Source organism: Polyodon spathula, chromosome 38 (assembly GCF_017654505.1).
Source record: "Polyodon spathula isolate WHYD16114869_AA chromosome 38, ASM1765450v1, whole genome shotgun sequence".
Classification (NCBI taxonomy): Eukaryota; Metazoa; Chordata; class Actinopteri; order Acipenseriformes; family Polyodontidae; genus Polyodon; species Polyodon spathula.
The window spans coordinates 2,698,998-2,713,027 of record NC_054571.1 but is presented as its reverse complement, the minus strand read 5'-3'; the positions used below and the strand labels follow the sequence as shown (position 1 = coordinate 2,713,027).

General features: G+C 38.7%; 2 protein-coding genes across 3 annotated transcripts in view; one reads left to right on the top strand and one right to left on the bottom strand.

Moving 5' to 3' along the window:
- Window positions 1-1,175: 1,175 nt before the first annotated feature.
- LOC121304467 (hemagglutinin/amebocyte aggregation factor-like) overlaps window positions 1,176-14,030 on the top strand; it is a 31,615-nt gene continuing 18,760 nt past the window's right edge. The window contains exons 1-5 of one of the 2 annotated variants that reach the window (XM_041235625.1): window positions 1,176-2,591; window positions 3,165-3,243; window positions 4,811-4,999; window positions 5,692-5,844; window positions 6,455-6,614. In XM_041235625.1, the coding sequence (XP_041091559.1) occupies window positions 2,540-2,591; window positions 3,165-3,243; window positions 4,811-4,999; window positions 5,692-5,844; window positions 6,455-6,497 (516 nt within the window). In that variant the 5' untranslated portion in view covers window positions 1,176-2,539 and the 3' untranslated portion in view covers window positions 6,498-6,614. Of the gene's footprint in view, window positions 2,592-3,164; window positions 3,244-4,810; window positions 5,000-5,691; window positions 5,845-6,454; window positions 6,615-14,030 lie in introns of those variants that run through there. The other variant, XM_041235623.1, reaches the window with a different exon arrangement.
- On the bottom strand, window positions 8,949-13,255 carry LOC121304466 (hemagglutinin/amebocyte aggregation factor-like). Its single transcript, XM_041235622.1, has 6 exons — window positions 13,097-13,255; window positions 12,342-12,410; window positions 12,184-12,262; window positions 10,547-10,735; window positions 9,719-9,871; window positions 8,949-9,108 (listed from the first exon to the last, which is right to left on the bottom strand). The coding sequence occupies exons 1-6, from the start codon at window positions 13,146-13,148 to the stop codon at window positions 9,072-9,074; spliced, it is 579 nt and encodes a 192-aa protein (XP_041091556.1). The 5' UTR covers window positions 13,149-13,255; the 3' UTR covers window positions 8,949-9,071.

Below are 14,030 nucleotides of genomic sequence, written 5' to 3'. Positions count from 1 at the left end.
TTTCAAGAATAATAATAATAATAATAACGTAAATTAAGGCAATGTTAAAGACATTTCAACATCATTTTCTTTTTGATAAATTCAGGAACGGTGAATTAAACTGGGTAGATAATGAACTGCAAAAAACAAGGAAAAGGGGTTTCAGTGAGGTGTGCTTTTTCTTTCTTTTTTGTTAAGAAAAGGCTTCATGCAAAAGCTTGTTTTAACGTTGTCTTTCTTATGCCAGTCAGAGACCCGTGCTTACAACGGTATCGTCATATTTTCTACGTTTTCATTAAATTTGAGAATCTAATAAATCGAAACCTGGGTAGTAAAAAGAGACCCGGGTAGTGTTGGGTAATTTAAAACCCGACTGGGACCCTGGGTTTTGGGGATGTGGGACGAAACAGAGAAGCCAGAGCACTTGTCATGTGTTCTTTTTTTTTTCTTTTATTTTTAAATCGCTCTTCCTGCATGATTTAGAGAACAGATCACAAACCCCAGTGCACTAGAGTGGACATTGTGAAAAGAGTTTTGAAACAGACTTCAAAGTTATAAGTGTAAAAAGCTGTCAGGATGCTATAGTTTTAGGAACCCCGCTACACTGTAAACCCCAAAGTCATTCTAAAAAAATTAAATCAAATTGTATTCAGAACACTCATCCATTTTAAGTTAGTTGAACATTCAAATTCACTTTAGTTGTTCAAACGTAAATGGTTTAAGTAGAATCAGGGGACTCGCGAGTGTGCAGAAACTAATATCGCAAAGTAGCATCTGTGTTGTAAGTGTTAACCACTTCTACTTTTGTAAACGGTGAACGGCTGTCCTGTATTTTGGGTTAGATAACCCGCCATCACACTGTGTAGTAAGTTCTTCAGATGAAGATAGGGTTGAAATAAAATTTATACTTTACTGAAATTACTGTGTGTATGTCAGTGTGTGCGTGTGTGTGTGTGTGTGTGTGTGTGTGTGTGTGTGTGTGTGTGTGTGTGTGTGTGTGTGTGTGTGTGTGTGTGTGTGTGTGTGTGTGTGTGTGTGTGTGTGTGTGTGTGTCAGTGTGTGTGTGTGTGTGTGTCAGTGTGTGTGTGATTGTCTGTGTGTCTCTAGTAATCTGCACCCTGCACACGGCCACGTTCCCACAATATAGAGGAATAATTATTACTATTATTAATAATATTTAATTGGTTTCTTTTTATTTTATATATGTATATAAAGCTAGTGTGAGCGTTCATGACTCTACTATCAGAAAAAGACTGAACAAGAATGGTGTTCATGGAAGGATAGCCAGGAGGAAACCACTGCTCTCTGAAAAGAACATTGCGGGAACGAGGGACTGAATGCTGAAATACATGCAGCAGGTGTATTTGCTACAAAATTCAGCATTGACCCTGATGAAGACTACTGGAAGATGCACAAAACCAGATGCTCCCCACAACGTTTAGATGATCATCCTGAGAGCCAGGCAGTGCTGTCTTTATCAGAGTTCTATAGGCATGAATTCAAGGCTGTACTGAATATACTGGTTGTTCAATACAAAGAAAACCCGGACGTGTGTGTGAAGGCAGTGTGTCCATTGGCAGATTTACTGCAACCATCATTCTCACACACCCCAGCAGAAGACAGGATTTCTGCAGCATGTGATCTGTTTCCAGTGCATAGCCCAGATCCTTATGTCTTGGCTGCTGAGTTGGATATTTTCAAGTGAACTTGTTCACTGAAACAATTCAGGAAACATTTCAGCTGTGTAAGGATAAGAGGAACATCTTCCCCATGACATACCAAGCGTAACAACTGCTCTAAACAGCTCCTGCAACTGTTGCCAAAGATGAGAGAACATTTAGTAAGCTTCGTCTGATAAAAAAACCCTCAACCCGTCGACAGTGACAGGTGACAGATTGGACAGTCAGATCCTACTGGCTTGTGGGAAGGATTTGACTGACAGCTTAGAACTAAATGAAATTGGTAAGAAACGGGCAACTCTGAAAACAAGGTGTGTTTGACTGTAAAATAGCTGCGATGACCCGCAGTCATCTATACGGTAATGTGTCATTTTATTTGCACTGCTTAGTTTAACATCCACATTACACTGGGTACCAAGATGGTGTCTCATGTACCCAATAAAAATGAGTAAGTCTTCTTCTGGTCAGTGTGCTCACCCCCCCCCCCCCCAACTCCTGGGTCTTAGGTGTGGCCCAGGTTCCACCACAGAGGGGCTAGGGAAGAGAAGGAGCGGGTACGGGAGGATGGACACTTTACAAATGTGCAGAATCATTCCAGCAATTTAAAAAACAAAAACAAGACCAATTCAAATATACAGAAAAGATGAAGCTGTCGTAATTCATTATAAGGGATTAGTTAATGATTAAGTGCTGCCCAGCTGTTTCAATTCCCATTAGGTTTTGTGTACAACGAGTTCTGCTAGCACTAACATGGCCTTGAAAAGAAAGTTATCAGATCTAATATTGAATTTGTTCCAAACTGTTATGCTATATATGGAGAGAGAAAGAGAAAAGAAAAAATTCCAGTTGATACCAACTCAACTCGCTACCCAACACCAGACATGAAGAAAATCCTTTTCCTCGTCTTTGCTGTTTTACAGGTCCATGGCAAGGGTAAGCAAGGTTTTTATTTGTGTTTTTTTTCTTCGTCTGTTATTTAACTCTTCGTAAAGCTGCAAGGTGTAACAGGTAGGAGGAGGCTGGGCTCGTCTGCATTCCTGTTTTTAACCTCCTCATATCTCACAGACGGGACAGAATCCGAAACGGCACGCTGCCCGTTACATGTACAGTCCAGCAGAGCGTGTGGGGAAGCAAACAGAATGCTTGGGTAGATAACCAGAAGCGCAGAGCACTAATCAAAGGAGGTCATGAGGAGGGTTTGTGAGCGTCCTGACCGACCTGTATGCAAAGCGCTTTGTGATGATGTTCCAATATGAAAGGCGCTATATAAAAGAAAGATTGATTGATTGATTGATTGAAAGCGTGTCTGTGTGGTTGTGTCTCTCTTTTTTTTTGTCATGAAAGTAGCTGTCTAGAATGAAAACAATTGCACACCTCAACATAAGATAAGCCTGAATATTGTTAATAAAAGCAATTGCTCAATAGAGGGATATGCACACTTATCAATGCAGGAATTTTTTTGGTTTATTAGAGCATGACCTCTTTAACTCTTCTCCTTTGTTTCAGATCTACGATGGGTTAATAATTATGATCAGCCTTTCAATTTCCTTTGCCCAACGTCCCAGTCGATAAAAACAATAAGCAGGTAAGAATATGATCTATAGCTATGGTCCTAGCTGATGAGTAGATATGGACAGTGTGAAGAAGGGGAGTAGTCTACTTGTTGTGTTTAATGACACATGTTTAAGCTCTAGATGTGTAACTTTTGAATATTGGAATCAGTAAATAGAACCTTGCTAGCAAAGCCACTGGTATAGAGTGCACTCATTTACAGACATGAAACTAAGTTAGTTTCCTTTCAGAACCCATTCTCATAATAAACTGTCGATAATGTTCAAGTCGTTGGCAGAGCTACTCTGTATTAAAATAATGTCTATCCACAAACATGAGCATGCCCAGACCGTATATAGACGAGTGCAGAGTATCTTGAGACAATAACGGTCATTGCAGACCAGACGTGATGCGGTTTTCATTGGGCAGCAGGATACTTTCGTCATATTTCGATCTTTGTGGTATTTTTCCACGGCAGGGATTATTTTTTATCTCAGTATTTTTGGCTACTGCTTCAATCTGGTGGCCGGCGCTTTGACGCTGTTCTCTGATTGCTCAATTCTCTAGTTCGTAAATCAAAATACATCTGATTGGATCCTTTTTATTTTGCATTGCTCCAGTGTTGTCCTTGTGGCGCCCCCGTGCCGCCGGTCTTTTCGTCAGTGTCGTGAATGTTACTTATCAATTTATAGGTTCTATTTTATATTTTGCCGCATCTCTATGGCAAGCCTTTTTAACATTTAATCCTCAATTGCTGATATCAAAAATATGATTACAGTACCGAGATCAAAAATGCCATTCTTGATATCAGAAATGCCATTCGTGATATCAATAATGCCATTCTTGATATCAGCAATTGAGGATTAAATGTTAAAATGGCTTGCCATACATCTCTGCACATTTTCTCTTGTCACATCGTGGCTGGTGTGTAGCGGCCTTAACAGATAACAAGCAAAACAAAACACCTGAAAGAAGCAGTAGAATATATTAAAAGCATGCAGTCCATTGAAGAAGCTAAATTGTTTGGATTTTGTCAAAGATGTACAGAGCTTCCTAGACCCCCCGGTCCATATGGAATAGCTTCCCACTGTAGGAACCAATCCGACACTAACAACTCAATTCCGGAGGTCTGGATAGGAACTGCAATTTTTTTTTCTTTTTTGCTTCCGATAGCATATTTATCCATATTGGTCGCTATAGTAACCACGAAAGAAAATGTCCAGAGGCATCTAGGTAAACTGCTTCATGCAGTGAAATAGATCAATGCATTGATTTCATTTAACACTAGAAACGTAACAGAACACAAGGAAACAAGAGAATAAGACACAAAACAGACCCGGAGACAGAAGCTTCATCAGATGCTTTGAGACCTGCCAGGATAAGCAGCAGCTGGACTTTATTAGAGCCTTTTATTAGTGTTTCATTAGAGCATTTAATTAGGGTTTTATTAGAGCCTTTTATTAGAGCATTTTACAGCAACCACCCAGCCAAGGTTATCGCCGGGTTACTGGTGCTGTACAATTCTATAAACAAGGTCTTGGCAGAGTGAGAAATCAACCCCCTTGTGAACGAATTCAACATTTTCTTTTTTCTTACAATAGTGTTCACAATAATAAGCATGAGGACCGCTTGTGGGATTTCACATGTGGAGCTACTTTTGATGGGTACCCAAGTTGTTCCTTGAGTAGTTATGTGAATGGTTTTGATGCAGCCTTTGATTACACCTGTCCAGGTGACTCTGTTATGTCTGGGATGAGCAGTTATCATGAGAACCGTCATGAAGACAGAAGGTAAATTTGTATTTATTTTATTTTGTTAAAGCTGACAATGTAATCTTATCCAAATCCATTGTTTCTTATTTGGTATTTTACATTCTTCTTCTTCTTCATCTTCTTCTTCTTCTTCTTCTTCTTCTTCTTCTTCTTCTTCTTCTTCTTCTTCTTCTTCTTCTTCTTCTTCTTAGTATTATTATTATTATTATTATGTTTGCACTGCAACAATTAAGCAAAGCGATGGTTCTTGGCAGGGAACTGACTTTAACCTTCAATCTAATCAAGTAAACATCAAGCATATTTTAGGCTCTTCCAATGCCAGATCAATCGTCAGTCGAATAGCTAGTATCTTATTCGTCCTTCGATTAAACAATACGTCCAATGATCTGCAAGGAAGGGAATTATATCTTACCTCAATCCATCCATTACATCCCCGCTGTGCGCCAGAGCTCTCCTCCTCCTCCTCCCCAGCCTCCTGCTTCATCTAACGGGGAAGGGCAGCTATCCCGCCCCCCTGCCCAGGGCTTCCCTATGGGCAGCATCTCCACTTATCTGTGCGCTCAAGCATGGACAGGGGTCCCTTGAAAGCTAACGAATGTAGTGAGAAATATTGGTAATGTAGTAGAGTTGTCTAGCCTGTGTTTTAATGCATAATATATCGGATGAGATGCCCGACTGAAATTTTTTTCTTCTATGTTACTGTTTTGCAGGTGGCAGTTTTACTGTTGCGGGATGGCGGGGTTCCGCAAAGAGCACTGCTCCTGGTCCAACTATGTCAATAGCTTTGATGAAGCCTTTACCTTCAATGTTCCACTGTACCATTACCTTGCAGGAGTTTCAAGCTACCATGAGAATAAACATGAGTAAGTCATGCTAAGACTTTCTTTTCAAGGCATAACACACTTATTCTGTTGGCAGCGTCAAAACAGTTTGGCATAAGTAGAGATTTTGATTTAGATTTAAAAAGATGAATGATAAAGCATGTGCAGAAATGTATGGGAAAGAAAGAAATAGGGTAACCATGGTAACCTTGTGAAAGAGAGTAGTTAGTGGTTGGTTGCACTTGAATGGAGTAACAGCTGAATGACACATTTCTATTGATAAATAGTAAGATAACAAAAAAACCAACTGTGGTCATGTATGCCCTGAAACTGCTATAGTATAAATGCCGGGCATGGAAGTGACACAGACAGGGAAGCCTCTAATACCTCCAGCACCATCAATGAATCAGAGGGCTCTCTCCAGGAGTTCAGGCAATCTGTTTAGTTGTCTGTCTCTGTTAATGCTAGTGGTGCTCAGAAGCAGGTCCTCTACAAGATAAAGGTATTTAAATTAGGGGAGGTACAGAACGTTCATAATAATGATCATTAATAAAGTTCACAGGCTGAATCCGCAAAGGTAAGAAATGTGTCCAGTAGTAATTTCTTGGTTTTTTTTTTTGTTAATTTGTAACATAATCGTTTTTGTTTTAAGGGATCGCCGTTGGCGCTATCTGCTCTGTACAAAAAAGGCATGAGGAGCAGAACACGAGGACCAGAGGCACCCCGAGCAATACTTCATGATTATTGAATTGCTCATGATTTTGTGATCTGGAAAACGTTTTAAAATATTCAAATAAAAGCCGTTAATCTGCTTTTCTGTTTGTTTTTTGTACTTTAAAAAAAAAAGTGAACAGGTGATGAAAGATTAATTCTTTCGTTACAAAAGGATACCAGTGGTCTCCACCCCTCAACCAGAGCTATGAATACAGCACTAGGTGTATCAGTAACTAATGCTATCGGCTCATCTGACACTGGGACCGGCTCCAAATGATTTGAAATCAGACTCATTCGTTTCCATCAGCAGCACATCTCAGATCAAAGCCGTTGCAACTGGGACTCTGTCTGTCAGGGCCAGTTAGGATTGTGGGCTGTGAAAGGCCAATGAATTGCAGAAATAAAATACATGGAGGCTGACTATCAGCCCAGAGATGACATATTAAACAATAATTAACCATTAAGCTTTCAAGACCTCAAACACCTCTTCTTCAGGTGAAAGTAGGAGAGAGAGACTGGTGGTTACATTCAAAGGGTGGTGTCTGAACTTTAAGAGAATGAACCTGTTTTGAAGCACTGCAATGCTGGGTGGTGTCTGAACTTTAAGAAGGAAAGAAAAAGTAATAATAATAATAATAATAATAATAATAATAATAATAATATTTACAAACACACATATATATGAAAGATGTTTTAAAAGAAATACACAGTGAAGCGCAGCTGCGCAAGTTTATTATTTACAAGCATTTTAAACAAACAAAAAATAAACTAAACTAAAACCTAACTCCAGCAAGGAGTACTAACTAAACAGTTGTTTCTAAGAAAGCCACAGGACAGCGTTTACCTGCATTCAGGTACTTCTGTGTTTCCACCGCAGCTTAATGACCCCATGCTGGTGTCTTATGGGTAATTGCCAAAACTCCTTCTCCTCACCAGATCCCTGGGAGTGTCTTTGTTTTTCTCTCCCTTCCATCTTGAAAATATCATTTACTGTTATTCAGTTTCTATTTCCTCGAGTAGCCTCTCACATGCCCAGCAATCTATTTGTGGCTCATTTTATTACCCTTGATTGCAAACACCCATCATTGTTATCAACCAGTGGACAATTACCAATTATGCAGGGAACACAAATCTCTTCATTCTATTACTGACACTCATGATTCACCACTCTGCCGAAGTATGTCTGTGTAACAAGCCTGTTACTATGTGTATATATAATGCATATATATATATATATATATAATATATATATATATATATATATATATATATATATATATATATGATAATATTTTACTCTCATGTGATTCCCAATGCATTTTACTCTCATGTGATTCCCAATGCATCCAATGCATTTTACTCTCATGTGATTCCCAATGCATTTTACTCTCATGTGATTCCCAATGCATTTTACTCTCATGTGATTCCCAATGCATTTTACTCTCATGTGATTCCCAATGCATTTTACTCTCATGTGATTCCCAATGCATTTTACTCTCATGTGATTCCCAATGCATTTTACTCTCATGTGATTCCCAATGCATTTTACTCTCATGTGATTCCCAATGCATTTTACTCTCATGTGATTCCCAATGCATTTTACTCTCATGTGATTCCCAATGCATTTTACTCTCATGTGATTCCCAATGCATTTTACTCTCATGTGATTCCCAATGCATTTTACTCTCATGTGATTCCCAATGCATTTTACTCTCATGTGATTCCCAATGCATTTTACTCTCATGTGATTCCCAATGCATTTTACTCTCATGTGATTCCCAATGCATTTTACTCTCATGTGATTCCCAATGCATTTTACTCTCATGTGATTCCCAATGCATTTTACTCTCATGTGATTCCCAATGCATTTTACTCTCATGTGATTCCCAATGCATTTTACTCTCATGTGATTCCCAATGCATTTTACTCTCATGTGATTCCCAATGCATTTTACTCTCATGTGATTCCCAATGCATTTTACTCTCATGTGATTCCCAATGCATTTTACTCTCATGTGATTCCCAATGCATTTTACTCTCATGTGATTCCCAATGCATTTTACTCTCATGTGATTCCCAATGCATTTTACTCTCATGTGATTCCCAATGCATTTTACTCTCATGTGATTCCCAATGCATTTTACTCTCATGTGATTCCCAATGCATTTTACTCTCATGTGATTCCCAATGCATTTTACTCTCATGTGATTCCCAATGCATTTTACTCTCATGTGATTCCCAATGCATTTTACTCTCATGTGATTCCCAATGCATTTTACTCTCATGTGATTCCCAATGCATTTTACTCTCTTGTGATTAACGATAAGCATTTTCCTCCCACACTGGAAACTGTATTTTATTTATTGATGTATTTATTTTTGGCAGCCCACCTGTTCACTTTTTTTTTTTAAAGTACAAAAAACAAACAGAAAAGCAGATTAACGGCTTTTATTTGAATATTTTAAAACGTTTTCCAGATCACAAAATCATGAGCAATTCAATAATCATGAAGTATTGCTCGGGGTGCCTCTGGTCCTCGTGTTCTGCTCCTCATGCCTATTTTGTACAGAGCAGATAGCGCCAACGGCGATCCCTTAAAACAAAAACGATTATGTTACAAATTAACAAAAAAAAAAACCAAGAAATTACTACTGGACACATTTCTTACATTTGCAGATTCAGTTACAAGCCTGTGAACTTTATTAATGATCAATATTATGAGAGTTCTGTATCTCCCCCAATTTAAATACCTTTATCTTGAAGAGGACCTGCTTCTGAGCACCACTAGCATTAACAGACACAGACAACTAAACAGATTGCCTGAACTCCTGGAGAGAGCCCTCTGATTCACTGATGATGCTGGAGGGATTGGAGGCTTCCCTGTCTGTGTATGTGCCCCTATGCCTGGTATTTATACTACAGTAGTTTCAGAATTCACATGACTACTTTGTTTTTGTTATCTTACTACATATCAATAGAAATGTGTCATTCAGCTGTTACTCCATTCAAGTGCAACCAACCACTAACTACTCTCTTTCACAAGGTTACCATGGTTACCCTATTTCTTTCTTTCCCATACATTTCTGCACATACTTTATCATTCAGCTTTTTAAATACTTACTCTCTACTCATGCCAAACTGTTTTGATGTTGCCAGCAGAATAAGTGTGTTATGCCTTGAACAGAAAGATTAACATGACTTACTTGTAACTACTCACAAAGTAGCTTGAAACTGCTGCAATGTAATACTTGTCTGGAACAGCCCAGAGAAAGGCTTCATCAAATTGATTGACGTAGTTGGTCCAGTAGCAGTTTCTTCTGCTGACCCCAGACATCCCGCAACAGTAAAACTGCCACCTGTGAAGAAACAATAATAATTTCAGTCGGGCAACTCATCAGGCTAGAAAACTCTACTACATTATTAATATTTCTCACTACATTCGTTAGCTTTCAAGGGACCCCTGTCCATGCTTGAGCGCACAGATAAGTGGAGATGCTGCCCATAGGGAAGCCCTGGGCAGGGGGGCGGGATAGCTGCCCTTCCCCGTTAGATGAAGCAGGAGGCTGGGGAGGAGGAGGAGGAGAGCTCTGGCGCACAGCGGGGATGTAATGGATGGATTGAGGTAAGATATAATTCCCTTCCTTGCAGATCATTGGACGTATTGTTTAATCGAAGGACGAATAAGATACTAGCTATTCGACTGACGATTGATCTGGCATTGGAAGAGCCTAAAATATGCTTGATGTTCACGTGAATAGATTGAAGGTTAAAGTCAGTTCCCTGCCAAGAACCATCGCTTTGCTTAATTGTTGCAGTGCAAACATAATAATAATAATAATAATAATAATAATAATAATAATAATAATAAGAAGAAGAAGAAGAAGAAGAAGAAGAAGAAGAAGAAGAAGAAGAAGAAGAAGAAGAAGAAGAAGAAGAAGAAGAAGAAGAATGTAAAATACTAAATAAGAAACAATGGATTTAGATAAGATTACATTGTCAGCTTTAACAAAATAAAATAAATACAAATTTACCTTCTGTCTTTATAACGGTTCTCATAATAACTGTGAATCCCAGATATAAAAGATTCACCAGGACAGTAGTAATGAAAGTCTTGTTCAAAATTATTCATGTAAGCACTCCAGGAACAAGTTGGGTACCCATAAAAAGTAGCTCCACATGTGAAAGTCCACACGCGGTCTCCATAGTCATTGTTGTAAACACTTGTAAGAAAAAAGAAAATGCTGAATTTTAAAATTCTCTAATGAAACGCTAATAAAAGACTCTAATAAAAGGCTCTAATAAAGTCCAGCTGCTGCTTATCCTGGCAGGTCTCAAAGCATCTGATGAGGCTTCTGTCTCCGGGTCTGTTTTGTGTCTTATTCTCTTGTTTCCTTGTGTTCTGTTACGTTTCTAGTGTTAAATGAAATCAATGCATTGATCTATTTCACTGCATGAAGCAGTTTACCTAGATGCCTCTGGACATTTTCTTTCGTGGTTACTATAGCGACCAATATGGATAAATATGCTATCGGAAGCAAAAAAGAAAAAAAAATTGCAGTTCCTATCCAGACCTCCGGAATTGAGTTGTTAGTGTCGGATTGGTTCCTACAGTGGGAAGCTATTCCATATGGACCGGGGGGTCTAGGAAGCTCTGTACATCTTTGACAAAATCCAAACAATTTAGCTTCTTCAATGGACTGCATGCTTTTAATATATTCTACTGCTTCTTTCAGGTGTTTTGTTTTGCTTGTTATCTGTTAAGGCCGCTACACACCAGCCACGATGTGACAAGAGAAAATGTGCAGAGATGTATGGCAAGCCATTTTAACATTTAATCCTCAATTGCTGATATCAAGAATGGCATTATTGATATCACGAATGGCATTTCTGATATCAAGAATGGCATTTTTGATCTCGGTACTGTAATCATATTTTTGATATCAGCAATTGAGGATTAAATGTTAAAAAGGCTTGCCATAGAGATGCGGCAAAATATAAAATAGAACCTATAAATTGATAAGTAACATTCACGACACTGACGAAAAGACCGGCGGCACGGGGGCGCCACAAGGACAACACTGGAGCAATGCAAAATAAAAAGGATCCAATCAGATGTATTTTGATTTACGAACTAGAGAATTGAGCAATCAGAGAACAGCATCAAAGCGCCGGCCACCAGATTGAAGCAGTAGCCAAAAATACTGAGATAAAAAATAATACCTGCCGTGGAAAAATACCACAAAGATCGAAATATGACGAAAGTATCCTGCTGCCCAATGAAAACCGCATCACGTCTGGTCTGCAATGACCGTTATTGTCTCAAGATACTCTGCACTCGTCAATGCATATACGGTCTGGGCATGCTCATGTTTGTGGATAGACATTATTTTAATACAGAGTAGCTCTGCCAACGACTTGAACATTATCGACAGCTTATTATGAGAATGGGTTCTGAAAGGAAACTAACTTAATTTCATGTCTGTAAATGAGTGCACTCTATACCAGTGGCTTTGCTAGCAAGGTTCTATTTACTGATTCCAATATTCAAAAGTTACACATCTAGAGCTTAAACATGTGTCATTAAACACAACAAGTAGACTACTCCCCTTCTTCACACTGTCCATATCTACTCATCAGCTAGGACCATAGCTATAGATCATATTCTTACCTCTTTATTGTTTTTATCGACTGCTTCATTGGGCAAAGGAACCTGAAAGGCTGATCATAACTATTAACGCATCGTAGATCTGAAACAAAGGAGAAGAGTTAAAGAGGTCATGCTCTAATAAACAAAATGGTGCTTCTTTTTATTTTTGTTCCTCTCACCTCTCTCGGGCAGGGTCTCCTTGTCAGAGGGTTGGGGATCGGCTTCAGTTTCCTGAGTGAAATCAACAGCTAAAACATAATTAAAATAAACAAACAGCATTAGTATTGTGGGGTTTTTGTCATGTCTTGTGTATTTAAATAATCTTTGATTGTACTTGTCAAATGCAACATCAGTTACAAAAAATGCTAATTAAAAAAATATATATATATATATATATATATATATATATATATATATATATATATATATATATATATATATATATATATATATATATCCATCCCTGCATTGATAAGTGTGTATATCCCTCTATTGAGCAATTGCTTTTATTAACAATATTCAGGCCAATATCAATATCTTATGTTGAGGTGTGCAATTGTTTTCATTCTAGACAACTACTTTCATGACAATGAAAAAGAGAAACACAACCACACAGACATGCTTTCAATCAATCAATCAATCCATCAAATCAATCTTTATTTTATATAGCGCCTTTCATATTGGAACATCATCACAAAGCGCTTTGCATACAGGTCGGTCAGGGCGCTCACAAACCCTCCTCATGACCTCCTTTGATTAGTGCTCTGCGCTTCTGGTTATCTACCCAAGCATTCTGTTTGCTTCCCCACACGCTCTGCTGGACTGTACATGTAACGGGCAGCGTGCCGTTCCGGATTCTGTCCCGTCTGTGAGATATGAGGAGGTTAGATAACAGAAGAAGAAAAAAAAAAAAACACACAAAAATCTGGCTTACCCTTGCCATGGACCTGTAAAACAGCAAAGACGAGGAAAAGGATTTTCTTCATGTCTGGTGCTGGACAGCGACTACTGCTAACGGCTTAACAGTGTTAATCTCTCCGGAGAAGGTAAGCACCCAACCGTTGGTACGTCTTGCCAGTGTGTTCATTTTCACCGTGTTTTTAAATGGTTTGTTTGCCGGTTGTGTCATCAGCTTCGTTGGGTAACTCCTGGTGTAACTCCTCCTTTGTGTGGCCACAGCAACAACTCGCCAGGGAAAAGTTTTGTTTGGTTTTTAACAGAATTATATATGTTTTCGCGGTGTGCCTAATATGATTTTATTTAGTATTTTAAGAGTGCGCACAGCCACTGTTTCTTATGTATTCTCTTTGTTCCGATTTCTTAGACGCTTTCTTTGTTTTATTTATTTTGCGCTCTGCTGCGTAATTCCAGTTTTACAGTGCGTTCAATACACAGGTTGCTGTGTGTTTGTAGTGTTATCCAGCGTTTGCTTTATAGCTTTGCTTTGTGCTCATGCTGCTGGTATAGTACAGTGTCGATTCTACCGTGTTGCACTATTAACCCCAACAGATGCATCCATTGTTTTGCGGGTGAATAATTTAGTGAATTCTCCCTGTGCCTCTCCAAGCGCTGTAGGAGATTTCGGAGGGGTGGGTTTTGTTTGGTTTGCTGTGATTATGTTTTGTGTTTCACGTTCATTAGAGAATTGATATGCTTGATCTATATTTCGCCAGATTGATTTTGAGTTATTTTCTGTTAAGGCGCATTTGAGTTTCTGTGATACACCAACGGTTGTATTTCTTTCTTTTAGTGCACCCCTCCTGTGTGAGTTGGTGCTGGGAGAGGTTCCGTGGTTTTCTTACAACTAAGACATTTTTCATTGCTGCTCTGCTGTATCTTTCTGTGTGAGATTTTTAGTATTATAATTA